Source organism: Amphiura filiformis, chromosome 13, assembly GCF_039555335.1.
Source record: "Amphiura filiformis chromosome 13, Afil_fr2py, whole genome shotgun sequence".
Classification (NCBI taxonomy): Eukaryota; Metazoa; Echinodermata; class Ophiuroidea; order Amphilepidida; family Amphiuridae; genus Amphiura; species Amphiura filiformis.
In genome coordinates, this window is record NC_092640.1 from 39,073,670 (window position 1) to 39,098,069 (window position 24,400).

General features: G+C 37.2%; 1 protein-coding gene across 1 annotated transcript; it reads right to left on the reverse strand.

Annotated features, from left to right (window-relative positions):
* Positions 1 to 886: 886 nt before the first annotated feature.
* On the reverse strand, positions 887 to 21,087 carry LOC140168325 (serine/arginine-rich splicing factor 7-like). The gene is made up of 5 exons (XM_072191690.1): positions 20,979 to 21,087; positions 8,755 to 8,993; positions 7,815 to 8,021; positions 3,436 to 3,513; positions 887 to 2,199 (listed from the first exon to the last, which is right to left on the reverse strand). The coding sequence occupies exons 2-5, from the start codon at positions 8,964 to 8,966 to the stop codon at positions 2,166 to 2,168; spliced, it is 531 nt and encodes a 176-aa protein (XP_072047791.1). The 5' UTR covers positions 8,967 to 8,993; positions 20,979 to 21,087; the 3' UTR covers positions 887 to 2,165.
* Between the last annotated feature and the right edge of the window lie 3,313 nt (positions 21,088 to 24,400).

The following is a 24,400-nucleotide window of genomic DNA, read 5'->3' on the forward strand; positions in this document are numbered from 1 at the left end:
GCGGAATGGGTTTTTGGCATTGAAGAAAATAAGGGGGGGGGGAGTTGGCATTTTTTTTCATAGGGCATTACGTAATTATTTATTGTTACATTATCCAGAGATGGAACCGAACCGAGACTGGGGGCCAGTCTACACGTCTGATGATTTTCATACCGATCTCATTTTGACAGAATGCCTCGCACAATTAGCTCCAGTGAATATGGTGAATAAATATTTGATATATGGTAACAAGTTACACACAAGGTAGAGTCTGTTATGAGCTTTTGTGGTAAAACAAATCATTACAAGCCCGATATGATCCACGACTGTTCTTCGATTTTTCAAATTCCCCTTTGCACCGAATTTCATTAAATTTACCTCTTTTTTTCATGCATATAAAATCTGAGGACAAAATTGGGCAAACGAATGCACTTTTTTTTCAAACACTAAAATTTCCTTTCCAATGAAACTAATAACAACCTATAAAATACATACATAAATTAAACAGCGAGAAAAGGATTGATAGCCGAATACTTTAGGCAATTTATGGTTGTTTTCATAATTATCTCATTTGTTTTCCCCAAAATTGGTTCGATTCCATATCTATTAGGTTTATGCAACGCATTCAGATTTGCCCAAAGTACCCCTTTTATCCGAATTTTGTTGACTGTCGGCCAAAAGAATTTCCACGATACTTACAATGATCATGGTAATATCCACTATAGACGAACAGACAAACAAGTACCTAGACCTATGACTTTGGTTTGCGTAGAAGTCAACACTGCTTAGCAACGATTTTGACAAGGACGCAACCCGGACGCAAACAAGCAGACATGTTCGGCGTCTACAGAACATGTTGCATTTGGCCGCGAGGCGATAACGGCGCAGCAATCACGCAAAGCGATCGCGTTTTCGTTCCAGACATGAACGCTTATTTCTCTGCGTCCGACCACCCGACCAAAATCACCTTGGATACGTGGCTTCACCTACTGCCATGGTTAGGGATGGGCAGTCATAGGTCTAGGTGGTATGTCTATGCCCGCATGCACCACACTGGTGTAGTGACTGCCCAATTGGGTGGATTAAAGCCGCTTAAAAATCGATGTTAGATTATTTTGTGTTGTAAACTGTCATCATTCTTTTGTCTACGTGTAACACGAGTGATAGAATGCAGTTTAAAATACCCTCCAAGGCGGCATTATTTCACATTTTATGTGAGATTAAGCCGACGGGGACCCAATTTTGGCAGCCATTAAGGTATAGGAATGTGTGAATTTGTATTCGTCTATAGCATCCAGGATTTGATGTACAATGACTTCACACAACAATTTACAGACAAATTGTCTCCGTTTGTCGTAAAACAAAACTTATATTTCAATAAAAGCAAAACCAAGTTCTCGGAGTTTACAATGGCAGAAAGAAGTTAACAAATGAACAATATCAAAATTATGAACTATAAAATCAACTTTTTTATGTTTGTACAGGGAATGACCAATGACACCTTGGTTACCTGTATATTGGCACTGATGCTGCACTTAACATGTATAGTGAACAGAACGAAAACAATTAATAATTATTTCACATTCAAATGGACACATTGTGCGGTTACACATTTTATACTTTGAGGGTTGAGAACCAGAAAGCCTTAACTCACACTGGTTTTCATTACGAGTTGAGGCTTTCTGGTTTTCGGCCCTCAAACTGTATAACACTAAATCAAAATGTTGTAGAACTTGTTATTTCAAGCATATAGTTTAAAAATATTCATCTGATATTGCTTTAGCGAAGAAAATGGCAAATGCTATCAGCTCAGTTTCCATATTTCTTTCCAGGTCAGAATTGCCATATAATTATTTAAAAAGCCTCGAAGCAAAGCGTTTGCAGAGTCCGCATTCTCCCGCTTTGTCCATTTCACACCATCAAGAAAGTTTTTTTGAGTCCTGGTTTGTTATGTGTGGTCAGCTGTTGGAGGATGCTCCTACCCCTAAAATTTTCCCCACTCTATAAAACCCTGCCAAATACAGTTCACTTTCCTCTGCTAATTATTTACACAGCAAAGGGTTTTGATGGAATCTATTAAATGGAAAATGTTAGGAAGCTGTACACAGTGACAGACGAACAGTAAAAGGCCAACTCGGTAATTTTGAGTTGGCAAAACAAGTTAAGTCAAACAAACAGTCTCTCCTCTAGTCTCTCTCAGGTGAACCACCGCCGGATGGGCTGAAAATATACAAAACAAGGAAACCATGAGGAAATATCAAATAGCAAATTTTATTATTACATTTTTTGTTTCATTTTAAGGGGACTTCAACACATTGTGAATGGCTAGTTCTGCTCACTGGCAAGAAGAACTCAAATCAGAAGACAAACAGGGATGCCCTGAAATTATTTATAAGGCAAAAAAAAAAAGGTTCGTTTTGTCCATAGAGGCTTATGAAACAGTTGGGTCGGTAGGTCGGATTTTTTTAAATATTTTTTTTACAGATATTGCACTTGAAACTGACAATTTGAAGACTGGTAAATAAGTCAAAACACACAGCACTTTACTGGTTGAACTCTTGAGATGGTTCTGCATGTTATACTGTTCATTTTCTTTACATTTTCTTTCTTTAAATTTATACTAACCACTGTTTTACTAGCACATTCAACGCAAATTTAAAAAAAAGACACGGTCAGGACCAGAGTGCACGGTCGGTCGGACGTGGACAAACAAACAATTTTTTTTTGTGCCTAACTGGGGTTAGAATGTTGACCAATTCTTGAATCGATTGTTGCAAAGTTCTCACAAAGAAGTTTGTGTAGTGTAGCTCTTTCGATCTAACATAATTGCACAATTGAAAATCCTTTTACAAGGCCCACAGATCTATCTATACATTGACTCTGGCCCTGTGCAGCAAGTTCTACTCCGGCCCTGTGCAGCAAGTTCTACTCCCGGCTTATGAAAGAACTAAATACATCATACTGCTTTAAACAGGATTTCATGATATTTAAGTTATTAGTTTTCACATTAATTTGTGACGCTTACAATACACACATGCTATGGCATAATGGCATGAACATTTTCTGCATTTCGGTCACTTGGGGGAGGGTGGGTGTTAATAGAAAGGGAGCCTAAATAGAGTGAATACGGTAGTTATATTGGCTACCTCTAAACTTTTTCTTACATTACTTTAATTTGTGACACGATCTGGTCCATGGGGGCCAAAGGAGGCATTTTTGAAAATTGAGTTACTGTAATTATTACATTATACATACAATATGCTATATTTACTGAAAACACCGAAGGTCTAGCATACTTGGATCTAAAGTTATGAAGTTTTTTGATGCCTACTTTCTTATGTATTTCATTGTTTTTTATTACTCCACATTTTACCTTTATCTCAGTTTCAAATTTGCTGCCTTTGGCCCCCATGGACCAGATCGTGTCACATTTAGCCAATCACTGAATTTACATACCTTCGACTGCGACTTTTGCTGCGACTGTAGCGTCTCTTGGGTGAATAAGAACGGGAACGGGACCTGGAGCGAGAACGCCTGTTAAAGATACAGGAAAAGAAATGATTATTAAAAGACCTGTTATGGGAAGACGTAGCTTTGGCTCTTTCGTTGAATTTTTAGAGTTCAAAGCAAAAATTAAAAACTTTTACTTACTATACTCTTCTTTTCTTTCACAATTGATTGCATTATAGAACTGACCCTAGAAGTCTTGTCGCATGCGAGTTTTTAGTTTCTAGTACTTAATAAAATAATGTACAAAACACCTGAACACATCTTTTTACGGAAGCTATATCATTCACATGTCATACAGTTTAACTTGTCAAGTGATTCCTTGCAAATCTCAAAATCAAGTCATACTTTGAGGCAACTGAATGCAACATATTACATACCACAGAGAAACATACACAGAAATAGAGAATACGCTGGTATTCTCTACTCAAAATATTTGACCTACCTGTTGTTTTAAACTAAAAATTCATAATGCTTATTTTCATTTCGAGTCAGTTAAGTATTATTTTAATGAAGTTCTATTTATTTAGCAAAATTAAATTACTGTCATAAAAACTCCCCTTATTTAAAATGAACGAAATTTTTGTAAAACTTCACATCTTCAGTTACATGCACTGCAATCGCTGGTGTGGATTATGCACCAGGCCTACACCCACAACGTGCTACATACGTGCGCCTTGATAAGCGTTTTACAAATTATCAATACTTGTGATGATGACAGCTTATCCATAGTCTGATAGACGACACCCAAATTCATGTGATTATCCGATAACATTTTATGTCTGCAAACTAGACCACTCCCACTTAAAAGAATACATAGTGTATGATTCTATTGTTTGCAAGTGTATGTTGCATAAAGTTAAGCCCATACTTCCAAAGATTTTGTTAACTTGTACCTTAAACTGAACCGGAAGTGTTTCACATGTCAACTTGACAATGGTCAATTACAGTTGAAATCCATGCACTCCCACTGGAAATTTACACTCCTTGTGTGGAAGATTAAGGTCATGTCTTCCATGACCATGGGGGGGGGGGGGGGGGGTTTCTGGAATAGCCCCATGGTCCAAGTGTTCTGCTTCAAAGTAGAACTGCCGTAGGGCAATAGAAATGCTTTCCCATAATTAGGCAAATAAAATACACAAGTAGGTTGGGTGGGTTTTTTTTGTTGTTGATTTTTTGGTTTTTGGTTTTGCAGAAGGGGTGATCAATTTTGGGTGAACAAAAATGAGAATATACATGTAGTCAAGTAATCTAGACTATGCAACAGTTCTGGTTCAGCATTCATTAAAATATGGCCCAGGTGTAAGGAGGGAGGAACACTGATTTTGGCAGGGGTAAATTATTGTAAGGTACTAAATACACAATAATCTCAGATTAGATGCCAGGTAGGCTCTTTTACTGGAAGTGTTCCTTATATATAATTTTGTATAATTATGGCCCATGCTGTCTAAAATTAATTTCGCTCTTAGTGAAGTCCTAGCTTAAATGTGAGAGTGATCTATGATCAGTCAACTTGGGTATGTCTGAAGAGAGGTAATCAGTTTAGATTTTTGAAATTAATATTTTGAGAAGAATCACAGAAAATCATTGTTGGAATGTGGTTTGTTTAGTTTGGTTCTATTGTTTCCTTTTGGTTGGTACAAGAGAGATTCTGATGTACAAGATAGCCAGATTAACTCAGATGTTATTTGAAGGAAAAGAGAAAGAGAGAGAATTAAAGTTGATGACTGAAAGATTCGTGCCTAAATCCCTTCTCTGATGAAAACAATTAGATCTGTACTATATTCAGCAGTTGTAGCTTCCTCCAAATTTTGGTTATAAATATGCTACTGCACCCCAATAGGTGCCAGTAATACTAGTGCCAGTATTAATATTTGCCCTTTCCATATTGTTGCTTATTTACATTTTACACTACTCCTGATTCCATAATAATACATGTCTATATTTTTTTTAAATAATATTTATTATTCCATTTTGTCAGATGAAAGTCCATGAAACATAGGGGTAAAGGGCCCAAAATGTGCATTTTGCCAGTGTTTTTTGTAGACATATCCTCAAGCCAATTATTAAAACAAAGAAAAGAGAATGTAATTAAGCACAGTATTTAAGCTTATTAGTTTTCAAATGATTTTGAATGCTAATCTAGATTTGTACCAAGTCTGTAAATTTAGTGACAGCGATTGTCAGAATGTAATTTAGCGCAATATTTCAGCTTATTAGTATACACATGATTTGGAATGGTTATCTAGACTTGTGCCAAGTCTGTGAATTTAGTGACAGCGATCATCAGAAAACAAGTAAGAATTTAATTGAATATGAGATTTTTATCTTTTATTCCAAGCTAGGATAGTCTAAAGGCTTATGATTGATCTGACACTAGGAAGTTCATAAATTTTTGTCAAGATTTAGTTCAGATTCAGATATTTTCTTGACCATTTTTTTACTTTCCTGAACTATTTCTTCATAAATAGACTTTAAGAAAAGTCAAGAAATAGTCAAGAAAATGCCCGAATCTTGAATGAATCTGAACAAATGGATTTCCTAGTGTTTTAAGTTCTAAAAAAAATTAGTTCTGTATTATTCTGGAATCATCAGGAATAGCAGTCTACAATACAAGTTTTTAATAATATGTGTACACCAACACCATTAAATGTAAACCAGACTCACCAGTTAACTATAATTATCAAAAGCATACATGAAAACTGTTGAAATAGAAGGTCATGTTATCGGCATGTGCTTAGGCTGATACATAGGATATTTTGTGGTTTAAAGGGGGTTGCTGATTTGCAGTCGTCTTGACGAGAACACCGTGCCTGAACAATTTTGTCAATGGCGATCACTCGTCACAGATGGATGGACGCAATCTGACTTGCAGGGCTTTGTGGACTATATTTTTGTGTGGCAGCTAGAAGCTCTGCTGTGAAGTCACCGAGACGTCGTTTATTTACAGGGAAGAAAATACTAGCTGGTTTGAAGCAATTTGTAGGTAGGTACATATGTAGGTAGGGTGGCTTGAAGAGTAAACACCTCGGATCACGTGTGGGGTGATCGCATGACGCTTGTGTGTGAAGATCACATGGTGATCACATGTTGGACACATGGAGCTTTTAGTGCTGAGCACATGCCGAGCAAGTGACGACTAGTTGTAAGCTACGTGGGTGAGGGAGACCTGACTTGACGAACTAGCCGTAAGCAAAGTGCCTGAAAAGTGTCAATAACAATATTGCAATGATTTCATACTTGTAAAGAATAAAAAACAAAAGTAACGCTTTTTAAATGCTACCTACTTTATGATATCTGCAGTAAGAGGATAGTACCGCAGAACCTTACCTTCTCAGCTTTGGATTATTGGTACATGTACCCAGAAAAATATTTACACATTATATAAAGTGGCAAGAACTAATTGAACAATTTTCTCATGCAAATATATACCTTTGATTGAAGCAGAAATGTATGAAAAGTAGATATTGATAGTTTTAATTAGAAGTTGAACATAGCTTTGGAATCAGAACTTGTACAAAGTAGACAAATAATTGTCTTATCAATTTTACAGTATTTTAGGTCATAAGAAATACTTTTCAAGAATTTTCAAGAATAGAGATTACTTTTGATAAAAGAGGAACTTCATAGTGCAGCAAAATGATGTGCAAGAGAAAAAATCTGAAGTGCATGATGCTTTTAAACTTCTGGAGCAAGAATATCATTTCAGATTAAAATTCATACGTGCCGAGGTCTACATTTATTTAAGTTTGATATCCCAGAATCAAATGCTCATGGCTTCCACACCAAACACTTTCCGGTCATAATATGACTTCAGTAATCTTGCATAGATGTTTTTTCAAAAGATACATATATTTGCCACATAATCTCATAAGGTTATTATGAGCAAAGTACAAGCTTTTAGCAAAATGTTTGGTACCCATCAGTTTTGATATTAAAGGCCCGCCACTTCGCAAAATAACATTGCACCCTCTCAAAAATGAGCACAAATTTCAGACTCTTAGTGACATAGATAGATCTACAAATGAGATGGATCTAATGTTACATTTTGATGTGGAAGTCTTGTCCATAATCACTAGGAAGTAGAACTGTACTGATTCTTTCATGCCATAGCTTTCGATCACTTTGCAATGTCACAGAATGAGGTAAAGTTGACCAGAAAAGTTGCATAATGCTCTCACACTATCAAACGTAAAACATATGTGTAGCACTTATTTCTCTCAAATAGATTTATAAAAGATTTGTTCCATTTTAAAAGTATCTCTACCCCACCCCTCTTAAAGAAAAAGAATTGCTTGACATATCAGAAGGCAGAAGGAAGTACCTACCCTCCTCTTCCTTTGTAGCTTGACCTCGAGCTCGAGCTCCTTTTGCTGTAGCAATCTCTGGCAAAGTGACCCTTCTCTCCACATTCATAGCATTTCTCATCCCTTATGTCTCTCCTTGGAGGGGGCCCGCGACCAAAGCGGCCGCCGCCACCTCGTCGAGATTGACCGCTTGACAACTCCACCCTTACTCTTCTTCCACAGATTTCACTACATGGGTATAAGAAAACAGAGAACAAATTCACTGTGAAAGAACCACAGAAAAAAATGATGCCGTCAGCCAATGGACATTGCTAGCAACATGTGGAAAATATCTCTGCATCAAATTGGATGATTAATATTTGTGTCAGACCGTCAATGCAATTAGTTCCCAATGTACTGTAAAACATGTATACCTGCATGCTCTAAAAATGACACTTGTAACATAACATGATTATGCCGGATGTACTTGTCCAATTCCTGAAAATTGCAGAGCGCTTACACATGCTAAATAAAATCAGGGTTGATTGATTTGCTTTTAACAAAATTGTTTGTGAAGATTTCATGATTACGTGTCAATGCAATGGCGGCGACGTAAAAATGGCAATATCGCACCAGACCCTCCCTGAGAGGAATTTTTTAGTCTAGATCTCCAATTGACAAGGAGTTAGTGCAAGAAGTACCTCATCTGCAATAGCTGCCAGGTGTCATATTGTACAATAATAGAATACAGAAATGAGTCAAATGTCTATACGGCAGCTATTGCAGATAGGGCCTTTTTGCACCGACCCTTGAACAAGTTACAAGTCAACTGCTCAGTGCCAGAAGTGGGCAAGTGCAATAGCTGACATGTGTAGCTGCCATGTGTAGTACAGTGTGTAAATTGCCACATGTTCACAGGGCAGCTATTGCACTTACCCACTTCTGGCACTGACTGAGCAGTCAAAGTTTGCATCAAACTTACGTTCCATCTAAATCTCTCACTGCATCTTTTGCATCTCTATCATCTTCAAACTCCACAAACGCAAAGCCCGGTGGATTCCTAGCCACCCAGACATTTTTCAGTTGGCCGTGTTTACAGAATGAATCCTCCAATTCTTGTCTGCTTGCACCTGATGGTAGATCGCCTACGTATACTTTGCCTCCCAGATTACTTCTGCTGTTTCTGTATGACATGATGCTATCAGCTCCTGCAATAATAGTCTTCAAAATTGGCAAGATGAAGACAATGTTTTTTAATGAGAAAATGCATGTAACATTTTAAACATTTATTGATTTAACATACTGTCTAGTTGTGTGTGTGTGGGGGGTGGTTCTTTGCAGGGAGTAAAGTCATCGGAGTGCTTAGGCGACGAAAAGAAAACCCTGTTCTAGTTTACTCAAGAACTCTAGAGCTCTTCAAAGCTTCGATGCTAGAGTGCTTTGCTATGGTTTTTCGGTCGGACAGCGGTGCAATTTTTTACACCGGAGGTTATTATTCTGTTAATGTTGAAATTTGGATGAAAGTTATTTCGATGAGTCAACCGTATCTTTTGTTTTTGAGCAAGATTTGCATACCGTATTTGGTCAAATAGTCACCCCCTCAAATAAACTCCCCCCACTACTTTTTTCAACCAAGATATTTCAAAAATGCCGATATTTCCATGCTATCTTGTGTAGTAAGTTGCCCACATGACGATAATAACGTCACTTTTTGGCGAAAATCTCGATTGGAAACCCGGAAGTGAACCAGAAGTCAGTTTTTCTAGTTCATAGTTCGTCATTTTAGTGTGAGTTTAAAGTTTACCTAATGATTTGATAGGGAATTATGATTTTTATCGTTCTAAAATTGACCTTGAATAAATGCCCCCCCCCCTTGGGAAAATGTAACGCCCCAGGGGCGTTTATTTGACGAAATACGGTATTTGCCTATTTTGGGCTGTCTAAAATTTTGCTGATGTGTAATTTTAGCAACATTTTTGATGCAATCGCCTGCAGTGATCGGCTGTGTTTACTCCCTTTCCTTTCCTTTCTTATACTTCCTACATGTATAGCAGCTCATTTGAGCTAAACTGGAAGTCCTCTGGACCTTAAAGGAAGTGATTCTAAAAAATACAGATATCAGAACCGGGGATGGTCCCCCTTCTCTTTTCGAATACCGGGTAGCTCCGACACTTAACATGCACAGTATTTTACTCTTCCTGTACACGGGACTACCAGCTTTACGTGACTTTCCGAACCACGAGACACCGTTCATACGCTACGTATCTGCATGTGCTACGTAGTATATGGGGGCGAGAAGGAATTCTACAATTATATTTATATTCTATGTACTGCTTCGAAGCAGAGCCTGCTTCAAACTTTCAGAGAAAATATCTCTGATACACTAACCTCACAGTAACTGAACATAATTGCATGATTCCCGAACTTCTAGGAACATTTTGGGATAGGTTAATGAATTCTCACCAAAGGCAAGCCCAAGGCTCGAACCCACACAGATTGTATTATCACGGCCGACAGCTCAGCGCCTTAGACCGCTCAGCAATCTCGCCCTCGCTTCTGAGTTCCATTGCTTTACACGGTGTCATGCTTCAGCGAATTCGACTAGATTTTGAATGCAATGGTAACTACATTCTTTCAGATACTAGAAATTCATATCTGGTGTACACACCTTAAGTTATTAGGGGTCAAAATTTGCCGATTTTAAGCGCCATTTGTGGCTGAACCACTTTAGGTGGGCCTAAAATTCTGTAGGGGCTCTAGAAATTTCTCTTTTTTTAATTGCTCATATACATTGGCACATGTACATGGTTAATCCATTCTGAACATAATTAGGACTTAAAAGTGCACTGTGACTAAATATCATGGGTCCTTCAAAATCAAAGATAATTTGATTGAACAGTACGAAGTGCTGATTTTGACTCCACCCCCCCCCTGAAATCCCAACAAAATTCAGAGATCTATCTTTTTTGGTATTAGGCATTTCAGACACAGCCAGTGAGTGACTACATTCAAAAAGAGGGTCACAACTGAATCAATTAAGAAGAAAATGCCCCTCAAAGAGAGCACTTTGTCATTTGGACCCCTTAAATTCTTGTGACCTCACCTAGGGGTCCATAAAAGGTACCCCTGAGCCAAAGGAGAGCAAAATCCAAGAGGGTGGGTGTACACGCAGTCTGTTTTGACATGGACTGGCTCTACAGAGAGCTAAAAATCGAAAAATCAGCCCTTTCTTTTTGTCCAATAAATAGATCAAACAGATTATATTTTATTAAGTAAAAATAAAAATTATTATGTTTCTCGTCTGGGTTTTTGAAAATTAAGAGGATGAGGGGCTTTTTATTTTCTATTTTTTATTGGAAAATGACGTTAAATACCTGTATTTAGCACCATAGTTTGGGTATTCGACATACGGTACATTGATTGATATCTGAGTCTCCTGAGAAAAAGGAGGAGGCGCGGCCCTTTTTATTCTATTGTTTTGAGAGGTAGGCCCCTCTAGTGATCACAAAACTCTTCTGAAATGATGTATTAGGCCAAATAAAAAAATAATCATGTTTCACGTCCCCTCCCGCTTCCTTTTTTGAGGTTTTCTCAAATAAATTTTTATTTTTTGAAATTCAGTAATAACTTTTCAAAAAATATGTCTAGGAAGTTGGGATGCTTTCTATAGCCTTGTTAAGATACAAGAAACATTTTAGGAAGGTTTTGTGATCATTAGAGGGGGTGTAACTCTCAGAACAACAAATAAAAAAGGGCCTCCACCTTTTTCCAGGCATTATTGTATATGTACAGATTGTACGCTAAAACAGCTCTAAGTATGGGTATCTTACTATAAATAGGGAAATGTTGTATGTATCTATGTATGTATGTATGTATCGCTATAAAGGCTCCGTCAGTTTCGATCCAAATGTCGCCAAATTCATACCCGGGGTCGTGCGCCATGAATTGGGGGCCAAATGCGTTACATACTAAAAAATTGAACAATTTACATGTTTTTGTACTTAAACTGATCTAATTCACAAACTGTTCATCAAAACCCTATAAAATTATATATCACTGTAAAGCTTAGAGTATCAGGAATGCACACGTACAAACAATTGGTCAATATTGTAACGGGACCGAGCTTGCCCCTATACTTATGTAAACGACTGGTGGAGAAGACTAGCCTTCTAAACATACAATTGGTAGCGTAGTATCAAAGACTAGAATTCTCCCCAAGACATGTTAAATCAGTGATGCATGAAAGGAGTAAGCTAACAGGTAAAAATGAGACTTGACAATTCTGTTTTATATTTGCTTCTTTTGTTATATCTTGTATTGTTATTTTGCTTTCATATTTGTCTTATCATAATATCACAATTCATAAATACAAGTATAACACTGGTAAATACACAATCTCTGTTGATGATCATGACGATATTTCCTTATTTCTCTGTTTTAAATCCAAATAAATTACCAATAAATGCTGCCGAACAGTACATACTATCTGCTTGAATAATCGAGAAGCATAAAAATACAATTTAATCAACAGAATCTCCCATCACATTGACATAGTCATAGGCTAGGCCAAGGCCTAGTAGGCCGACTACAGAGTATAGTATCCATGTCTGTACACCTATACGAACTTGCCATGCAACAATGAATGCACACAAAATACAGTGCATAACTTTCCATTGGACTTGTGCATGTGTGCGGCAAGTCACTTGCACAATAGGCATAGGCGCTAGGCCAAAACACCGGAGTGCATAACCACCGGGTGTTGCCAGTGCCACTATTGTGGTAGCTAAGCTGCCCCTAGCTCAATCTGAGCTCCAGAGTAGGCGATTTGCTTTGGTTGGCAGTGCTTACCTTCAAACTGAGTGAAGGTTTGGGTGGACTTTGTCCACCAAGCAATCTCAGTTAATTTATGTCGTGCACGGCCTTTATATACTTTCCTGAACGCGTTCATGGAACCTTTTAGCGGCTGCGTTCAAAGCGTAAGCTCCGTTACTATGGATATCGCGCAGTCACTCCGCGTCCAGGCGCTCACTTTCGAAAAGATTTTGAGCATGACGAAATTTAATAACTAGAACTGCTAGTGTTTTTAAATCAGGAATCAAACTGATGACCCCTTTTGACCATGTAAAACGTGAAAATACTCAAAAATATCTTAAAATTCTACATCCTTAAACAATTACATCTTAAATAATCCACAGTTTGATCAACAAAAGTCGTTTTTAAGGAAATTTACAATTTTAGGAAAAACTTGTTTACGTTCAGACGATTGCTGGCGGGAATTTCAAAATGACAAATCTAAAATTCTTTGAAACAACACATGAAAAAACCTGAATTTTGTCCTCAATATTTACTCGTGAGACGGTATGTAATACCTTATTTTGTTCCTGACAAAATTATTTACACAATATTATAAGATCTCTGTACAATACTAACGGAAGTAGTAAAATTTGAAGCCAATTGCGCACGTACGACATGACAAATTTTCTCTGCCGTATTTTCAACACTCGACATAAACTGACGATCGGCAGGTAAACAAATCCAAATATTTACAAAAATATACCTTGTGCAGAGCCATGCAATCATTTTTAAATGCATAATAACAATCAAAAACTACCACGAACACGTGAGCATCGTGACTTTTCTCTAAATATGAATTTGACAAGAGCTAAATTTTCAGTATTTCTGCAATGGACAAACACACAGGAGGTAAGCTTAAAAACAGGCCAAAAATCTGAAATCGCATTTTGGCTCTCCGTTTCACTACCCCCTCTTCGAGACTATTTCGTCCCGAAATGTAACGTGTATAATTATTTAACTTAATTACGGTACAATAATAATTTTAAAAAAAGTCAGAGCATTTTCTTGACAAAACTTTAGCAGTAACATAGGTAAATTCACTCAACCATTGTTTGGTGACAGGCTGACAATAACATTGTCGTGCCCTCGTGACCTCAAAAAGTTTTTCAAAATTAATTGGCTATTTGGCCGATTTACAACTGTACATTATAAAAGCAACTATTTCACATGCAAATTATATTATTATGTTTACAAGTTTTATACAAATCTTTCACAATATCTCTAGCATATTAATCATTTAAGCATCTGGTTTTAATGCATAGTCTTCTTCACCAATAAAATATTACAAGAACCATTTATTTCACCTTGGTGCATATTTCCATCAATTTCATTTTCAAATGAACAATACCAGTTTTAATCTTGACTTTCGAGCTAATGAACAGAAGTCTGTCTCTGCATCAAGTTACACAAAACATCAGTTTAACATTTTACATTTTTGCCATCAATTAATGATCAATATTTAAGTTCAGATATTATAAAAGTTCTATATTCCTCAGCGTCCTTTCTTCTGATGGACCTTGTCTTCAGTTCGATATCTTCAACATCTGAGAATCTACATTATCATACCTCTTTCGCAACTCTCATGAGAAACTGCCAGATTGGTTCACCGTCGATCATGAGAGGAAATGTTGACTGCGCCGCCCTTACATCAATTATGCAAGGTGTAAAGAACCATACATCATCCAATAAAACATTTGACCTGGTAAAGAATAACCATTGACTAGTCAAATATCCCTTTTACCATTCACTCTTGCCCCTGAGTTCTAAAAAGTCCTTGAAGACTTTCTCAGTTGGTAATCCACCCAAGAGCGAAACTTGATGTTCTGTTACCAATGCGCCTACATAGCCTGACATTGCTCTGAAAACATCATGACTGCAATCAGTGAGTCACCGTCGCACCAACCAGAGTTCCAAAATCATAAGATCTGCATAACCGGCCCGTGGCGATGCCTCAACAGTATCAGTAAGAGAACACATGATGAGATCTAGTTGATTTTCATTCGTTAATCTTCTTAAGAGCACATGCCGTATACGACGAAACTTACTATCTTCAGTAGATAGCACGTACAGATCTAATGGCTATTCAATGAAGCAACCATTATTGTAGGCTTAAAGTCGATTTCTGTAATTTAACTGTAGCTATCTCCGTCTCCATTTTGTTTTTCTTCATCTGTCTTCGTAATCTGCAATATCTGACATTCAATTCAGAATTAAGGCATGAAATCTCATGTCACAACATGAGTGCCCGACAGTCAACACTGTCCATTTTTTTTCATGGTGATGTCCCCATGCATATCCATCATTCCAAATGATTGTAAGAATAGTTGTGTCGAAATAAAGTGAGGTGTCTTTCACTTTATCTAAATTAAGAAATCCAGATTATTGCTCTTTTAAAAAGAACAAGAATTTCACAGAGACAAAACTTGGTCAAAAGATTGGCATGACAATACCGCTGCAGTCAGTAAAGTCATATCAAACTTCTAATCACGTTTTGGCTGAAATAAAATTTCATTCATAAAGTTCTTTTTATTGGAGGCTATCCCTCCCAAAGTTGAGTTATTATAATTACATAATAACAATAATGAAAACAATTTTTATATACAGGGTCTACATGTCGAGTAGACAATCCGCTATAAAACACGTTTATATGATGATGATGTCGGCAAGGCCTATACCTGACTTCAACTTCATAAAACAGTAATTTCATATTTTAGCGGCAAGGAGTTAATGAGTTATCAGTATGCAGTGCAAGACGTCGGTGAGCCCTTTTCCGGACTTCATACACCACAAGGATCAATGACTATTTTATACGGCAAGGGGCTTTTCCGCATCTCATTATCCCATAAACACGATAACTTCCGTCTCCTTGAATCTTCCTCGTAAAGCTATTTACAAATTATATACCATCAGACATCATTGCATGTCTGCATGATCATGATAACTGGTCACTCTTCCAGACTCATTCTGATGATGGCAAGTCTCCTGGTGCCAATGAGTTGGTGCATAGGCCTGATCGTGTGCCTATACCATCATGACCGTCATCAAGTAGCATAGCTGACCTCTTCCAAAGACTCATCTGAGATGACAACTTTCTCAGAGTGTCGGCGTATTGACCAGATGAATTCCATTCACCTACGCCTATACGGTCAACTAATACTGTCTGATTATCACTCATGGTACCTGCTAGTTGGCAGTCTTCCCCATTTATCAAGGGAGTGTCCTGACCACCAGTTAACTGTCTCCTTACAGCTAATCGTCTCCTGGCTCGTCTTCTAGATGATGGAGACTTTCGCGTCTTTCTCCCTTTCTTCTTGAAACTGCTTGAGCATGCCATTTGGCAGGGTAGATCATCACAGACTTTCCCAATTAAGGGAGCATGCGGCCTGGTTAACTTTTTCTGGATCTTTAAGAAAGCTAACCTTCTCCTGGCTCGCATTTGTGATGAGGGAGACTTCCGGTTCTTTCTCGATGATCTCCCTGTCTTCTCTTTCACATCTACAAATTCAGCAATTCCATCTGCACTATCTCCAGATGTATCATATTGATGCCTGTACTTTTCAGCTTTGTAAAAAGCTTCAGTTTCCACTGCAATCTTAATTGCATCATCAAAAGTAACAGGTTTTGCACGCAGGATGGTTAACCGTAATTCGCTTTCTCTGATAGCACCTATGAAGTATTTCTTTGCTATCTCCTGTGAGAAGGGACTTGGTATTGTTGGTAAAGCTAGCTTGACTAACTTCCTGATGTTGTGAGCTAGGTCAGGCAATGACTCTTTTGGGTGCCTTACTCTGTTATTGAGCTTCACCCAGAATAGCTCTTCCTGATTTTCGGTTCCAAACCTCAGGTTCAAACAGGCCACAAGTGAGTGGTAATCATGCCGTTCAGGCGGATCCAAATGTCCCAGTACACTCTGAGCAACACCTCTTAGACTAGTTGCTAAACAAATGGCTTTGGTATAATCATTCCATTTATTCCATTCAGCAACAATTTCGAATTGTATCAAATAGTCTGACCAGGAAGTGGTCCCATCGTAAGTTTGAGGCTTTATTTTTACTCCAGACTGAGTGTCATTGCTATAATGTTTAGGCCTACTTCTCACTGACTCATCACTTTCATGAACATTAAATTCATCACCAGGTAATATTTCTGAGCTGGTATCGGTTGGAGAAGTATCAGCACTATCTTCAGTCGTTGCCATAATAAATCGTGAGCCAAAATTTGTATAAATTTTGATTTATCCTACCGCCAGACACCAGTTGTAACGGGACCGAGCTTGCCCCTATACTTATGTAAACGACTGGTGGAGAAGACTAGCCTTCTAAACATACAATTGGTAGCGTAGTATCAAAGACTAGAATTCTCCCCAAGACATGTTAAATCAGTGATGCATGAAAGGAGTAAGCTAACAGGTAAAAATGAGACTTGACAATTCTGTTTTATATTTGCTTCTTTTGTTATATCTTGTATTGTTATTTTGCTTTCATATTTGTCTTATCATAATATCACAATTCATAAATACAAGTATAACACTGGTAAATACACAATCTCTGTTGATGATCATGACGATATTTCCTTATTTCTCTGTTTTAAATCCAAATAAATTACCAATAAATGCTGCCGAACAGTACATACTATCTGCTTGAATAATCGAGAAGCATAAAAATACAATTTAATCAACAGAATCTCCCATCACATTGACATAGTCATAGGCTAGGCCAAGGCCTAGTAGGCCGACTACAGAGTATAGTATCCATGTCTGTACACCTATACGAACTTGCCATGCAACAATGAATGCACACAAAATACAGTGCATAACTTTCCATTGGACTTGTGCATGTGTGCGGCAAGTCACTTGCACAATAGGCATAGGCGCTAGGCCAAAACACCGGAGTGCATAACCACCCGGTGTTGCCAGTGCCACTATTGTGGTAGCCAAGCTGCCCCTAGCTCAATCTGAGCTCCAGAGTAGGGCGTATTTGCTTTGGTTGGCAGTGCTTACCTTCAAACTGAGTGAAGGTTTGGGTGGACTTTTGTCCACCAAGCAATCTCAGTTAATTTGCGTCGTGCACGGCCTTTATATACTTTCCTGAACGCGTTCATGGAACCTTTTGGCGGCTGCGTTCAAAGCGTAAGCTCCGTTACTATGGATATCGCGCAGTCACTCCGCGTCAGGCGCTCACTTTCGAAAAGATTTTGAGCATGACGAAATTTAATAACTAGAACTGCTAGTGTTTTTAAATCAGGAATCAAACTGATGACCCCCTTTTTGACCATGTAAAACGTGAAAATACTCAAAAATATCTTAAAATTCTACATCCTTAAACAATTACATCTTAAATAATCCAAAGTTTGATCAACAAAAGTCGTTTTTAAGGAAATTTACAATTTTTAGGAAAAACTTGTTTACGTTCAGACGATTGCTGGCCGGGGAATTTCAAAATGACAAATCTAAAATTCTTTGAAACAACACATGAAAAAAACCTGAATTTTGTCCTCAATATTTACTCGTAGACGGTATGTAATACCTTATTTTGTTCCTGACAAAATTATTTACACAATATTATAAGATCTCTGTACAATACTAACGGAAGTAGTAAAATTTGAAGCCAATTTACACGCATCGACATGACAAATTTTCTCTGCCGTATTTTCAACACTCGACATAAACTGACGATCGGCAGGTAAACAAATCCAAATATTTACAAAAATATACCTTGTGCAGAGCCATGCAATCATTTTAAATGCATAATAACAATCAAAAACTACCACGAACACGTGAGCATCGTGACTTTTCTCTAAATATGAATTTGACAAGAGCTAAATTTTCGTATTTCTGCAATGGACAAACACACAGGAGGTAAGCTTAAAAACAGGCCAAAAATCTGAAATCGCATTTTGGCTCTCCGTTTCAATATACAGGGTGCCACAAATGGTATATAGGGTGGAAAAGTTGAATTTTGGTTCAAAAAGTATACTATTTTGTTCATCTCTTATTTAATAACATAAACACCTGTTCTGCTAAAACCTTTTTAGATGTGCTAATAACATTGTAAGCTTTCAAAAAAGCAAACTTGTAATGATGAGTTATGTTGCCTAACTGAGATACAGGGTGTTCAAAAGTCGTACATAATTTTTATGATTTTTATTACATTTTCAATCAAAACTTTTTTCCTCCATGCCTCACACAAAAACCAGTGGCATATTTGAATTCCTCATCAAATTTCCATCCAAAAAATGTAAACTTTTACAGCAGTGGAGTAACTCCTTCAAGAAATATGACCTTCAGAACATTTCGGAGCATAAATGAATAGTTAACACAGTAACGTATAGGAAAAGCCTAGAACCCATGACACAGAATGCAGCACACTTACAACAAATTAACCTAGCTTGGAGTAAAACTGGTCAAATTATAAACTAGACATCAATACCAAAACAATGGTACATAATCCATCTCAATACCTTGCTGGGTTACAAAGTTGCAGTAAAAAGTAAATTCGGGAGGCCTGAAAAATCAATATTCCCTATACTTTAACACATGCCTCAACCGTAGGCACCTCAACCGTAGGCACCTCCACCCCTGACTCTGCATCGTTTGAATTGCAATATCTCAAAAAGTATATACAGTGTGAAGTTTTTACTTTCCACAATTTTAGCTAGATAAATTAGCAACAAAATGAGACCAAAACTAACTCAGTACCCCTCTCCATTCTTGAGATCTGGGACAAAATGTCCCGAATAAAATGAAAAAATAGTAACGCCTCCACCTTTTCCTATACCCCCAATTCATGACGCACGGGAGATCGAGGAATATACGGGAACGTGTTTAAACTTTATTTGGTTGAAAACGGTCAAGAATTGGCCTCAAAATCAGTGAAAATGTGGTCTGTTGCTATCCAAGGTAAGCAAAAAGAGGAGTCAGTTACTAAGCTAGGCCTGCGCGTCGCACGGGCGTATCTAATGCCAAGCCGCTCGCGTGCGCAGCGATACCACGCTGGTAACGCAGCACTACGCCATGGCACGCGTAAACGACGCAGAGTCACGTAATGAATGATATTACGGGTGAACGACCGTAGCGTAATAAATACGGGAAACAAACAGATGCGTGTTAAAAAGTACAAACAACGTGAAGAGGTAGGCCTACTATAAATAAAAAAGAAAACAAAATGAGGACAAACAGGCTGTACGAGTATGTGGGTTATACATACTAAGTCACAAAATGAAACCGGGAATAAAATAGGCTAAAGGAAAGAAAGAAACTCTTCAGGAAATGTAAGGGGAAAAAAAGCTATAATAAAATCAGGAAGTTTAAATAAAAAAGCTATTAAATAAATAACATGAAAACGGGAAATCACAAGCTATGCAGCAAATAAAATAGAAGCTAAAATGGAAATGTAAGAAAGGACAGATTTAGAAAATATCGCAACGGGGTTGAATAAATAAAAAACATGGTAACGGAAAATCCGAAGCTTAGCAGAATTTTTTTTTTTAAATGGAACAAAATTGGCCCATGTAGAAAAAACTAAAAAGAAAGAAAAGAAGTTAAAATGGAAACGTGAGGCTTAAAGATGGTCAGGTTCAGATAAATAAACTTTACCTTTTCAATGATTCTACCTGTTCAGTAATACCTCCTGTTTTAGTGAACGCTCCCATTTACTCATCTAGCGGGGACCCGCGCGTAGCGCGGGTGTCCCGCTAGTTTACACCAATTTTGCGATAAAAATAGAAAATAAAAAGCCCCTCTTCCTCCTTTTTTTTCGAAAACCCAGGCGTGAAACATGTTTTATTTTTTACTTAGCCTTATGCATAAATTTACAAAGCCGTAAAATAAGTTTCAAGTCGCACATGGAATTTTAGAGGGATTTTGATAGCAGTTCCATTAAAAAAAGCTGCTATCGCCATGAGACTAAGATGATAAGATCTAGAAACACCCCTAAATTTATGCCGTTTTGGGGAATTTTGCTAGCAGAATCTTTTTGATGAAAGGCAATCTTTGACAAGATGTAACTTTATTACGGAAAGTGCTATGACAAAAATGTTTTCAGTTTTGGCTTTCTTCACTCAAGGGCTTTAATTTGATATGTAAAATGATGCAGTTTGATGGCAAATTTGAATTCACCTAGCATACCTACATTATACAATGAATAAATGCATTTGCACAAAATATTTTTTACAATAATTTTTCGTACACATTGAATGGTTAAATTTACACACTTTATTCCATGCATGGAAATGTTTAGAATAGACTGAAATAAGCACTGTACTTCACTTGAAACTCTAATACATTTATTTTTTCAGAAATTTGCCTTTCCAGACGTAGTTTTTGGGTAAAATTTCGGGTAATCCACCACCTACCTCACAAAAGAATTACAGCACTCCGAATAACTAATCGCAATTTTAACATCCAAAGTTCAGATTTCATATCAATGCTTCATTAAATTGCGACATTTGCGGTTGGCTATGAGAGTGTTCTTCTCTATTAGAGAGGGACGTTTCGATGTTTTGCGTAGTGTTGAGCGGTAACCGTTCATGGGCTTAATAAAAATCCTTTTAAAAGGTAATGCCCATGCCATATGGCAATCACAGGCTCCCACCTATGTGAATCAGGTGTTATTTTTCACACGCCAGCAAATGTATATTTGTCGCTGTGGTTAGTAGAACGCAGATCTAGCCCAGTCAAAGGGGTGGGGGGGGGGGGGGGCGAAGTTGAAACTAATTCCTAATTTGCTTTTAAAACTGCGGAAATGGTCAAATGATGATTAATTTTGCACACAGGCGTTTTTAAAATGTCCCTTCCCTTCCCTTCCCTTCCCTGGTAATTCGATAGGCCTAATTATCGGAAATCGGAGCGGCACACCGTCAGGCCTATGTGTTAAACTTCAAGTTGACTCCAGTTTTTTACGGTCCTGTAGGCCTGTAACCCTATGGGAATATTTGGGGACTGTGGTGATGACAATTTTACGAGACACCTTGAGGAATAGGGCCTACACAAAATAGTAGTAAATATATTTGATCAATGGATTGCATGGGGACCACATCTTCCCTATAGGGCCATGGCCTACCATGATACTTAAAATAACGCAAAACATATCAAAACGTTTTAGCTGTGAGAGACCCATTACAAACTGCGACTTATAACTTCTTTCCAACACTGCTTATAGGGATCACAAGGTCAAACGCAATCTCTGTGTGTAGCTCAATGCAGTCTCAGATTACCATCTTTAACCTTTGTGAAACCTCAACATACGAACCGGCTCACTGCACGGACTGTGTACAGAATGCGGCAAAGACCAGTATACCTAGTTCAAGCAGAGGTGATTTTTGGTTTTTGCTCGTACCAATTTTTTTCAGATTTTTCGCTGTACGCGATCTGGCGAGTGAGATACTTGACAAATCAGATTCTTTCTTAGATGATAAGCTTGGAAACATCCCAAGCTTCAATTGGATACCTCGACCAGGTATACAATGGTTCCATGTCATTATAACGCTTTGAGATCAATGGTCAAAATACGTAGAAAATCATAGAAAAGTTGAAAAACGTGGATTTCAGGCAGAAAACGAAACATTTTTAATACAAAGGTGGAGGTGAATAAAAATTATTGGCGAGTAAACAATATCATCTACATTATTTTCGATGCGATCATAAATTGCAGGACATTCTCATGTTTGTTTTGGTATATCGACTGTGATATATGACTAATAATTTCAAAGTTGTGATTTTAGTAATACAAATGTTTTGAGAAAATTTTTGATTTTTGTTGATGTCAGTGGACGGTACGCGCGGTTGTTAATGGAATGATATACCCTAACGTTTTGATATGTACACAAAAATTCGTCCACTACCGTATAAATTCAAAGTAGGCCTACCACACTTTTGAAAACATATTGTTAATTTATCATGCCTAGCTGAGACTCTATTTTCAGTATAAAATTAAAGTTCAAATTTTGATGAGTACCGGTATGGAAGAAAAACGGATTTGAACATTTGTTATTTTCACAAAATCAAGACAAATGCAAAAAGGTAATTTTTGCTGTCACGCCTAGTTTGTATAGGCCTAATTGTTTTTGGAGTCAGATGGGATTCTAAAAGTAAATGGGCTGAATGTGTAAATTTTATGTCAATTGTCGTATGTTTACTGCCATTTTTGTGACATCCAATATACCCCTATTTTACACTGCGCCATTATCAGTAGAAGAAAGCATAATGGGTCACATTTTAGGAGGGGGGGGGGTCTTGATACTCATCACAGGGGGGTCATTTGATTTTTTTACTATACTGGGTGTTAATCTTTTGACCATACTAGGTTAACCTCCAAATATGGTTGAAATCTGCTGACCCTCATTATGCAGCAGCTTGCATGACCGGTAAAAAATATTACTCTTAAATGGTTGATTGATTGATTGTTTAACTGATTAATTAATTGATTGATTGATTGATTGATTGATTGGCTGATCGATTGATTGATTGCTTGATATTGGTTGTTTGATTAACTGATTGGGTGGCTGGTTGATTGATTGATTCACATGTTGATTGATTGATTGATTAATTCATTTTAACATCTTAAAATCATCTTCTCTGATTTTTCTGAGCTGAACAACTGATGATAATCAAGTTGTGAAGGCCCAAGCCAGTGGCGTAGTAGACTATGCCATAGTCGAATTTTATTTAAAATATGTTATTATTAGTTATGATGAACCCATTTCGTTGAACTCAAAATTATACTGATGTTTATTAAAATTAAAGTATTCAATAGTAAAATGGTCATAAAGAGTTAAAAATATCAGACGATTGGTGACAATAAAAGTAATTGAATGCAACATTATCTTGCATAATTATAACGGCTCGCTTTAATACTGAACAATTCTGATTTTGGAATCTACCAGTTTATTGATAGCGAACCCCGAAATTTCGACTATGAACTTTGAATTGTAAGCAGAACTTTACCCCCTGGACTTTGCTCTCTAAAAACACACTGTCAAGCATACTTGTTTATCAGTCCATTAACCACAAGTAGGCCTACTTTATTTATTTATTTATTTGTTTATTTGTTTGTTTGTTTGTTTGTTTATTTGTTTGTTTGTTTGTTTGTGTTTATTTATTTATTTATTTATTTGTTTGTTTGTTTGTTTGTTTGTTTGTTTATTTGTTTATTTATTTATTTATTTATTTATTTATTTATTTTTTTGATTTCTTGATTGATTTATTTCATTTCATTTTTATTCATTTATTTATTTTCTATTGTATTCTATACTGAATAAACGGACAAGTTGATATGTAGTTGAAGTTAATTTCGTCAATTTATGTACAGTGCCGTAGCTAGAGTTGTGGCGCCCAAGGCTAAGGATATTTAATGGCGCCTCTCCCGAATTCTTGAAACAACTGCGCGAACGCGAGAAAATGTGCACAGATAGGGCCACGGCTTACCACTAATTAATTTTAGTTATAATGAAGTTGAATATCAAATATCGGCCTTAAATTGATCTTCCAAAGGATGTTGTGTGAAATGGTTAAAAAATATTATATTTTGTTTAAAATGTGAGAATTGTGACTTTCCTCGCTTCCAGTGGGCGCCAAAAGAATGCTGAATTAGGTCAATTTGTGGGGCCCAGGGCACGTGTCCCCCTCCCCCGTCGCTACGTCACTGCATTACATTTTATTGTATACGTGGGGCCTACATAATATCTTATTAATCAAGAAGTAGGCCTGCATTGTATTGTATGTTAAGCTCGATTTATACTACATCGCTGAGCGACCAGCGACTGGTTTTTAGCACTAC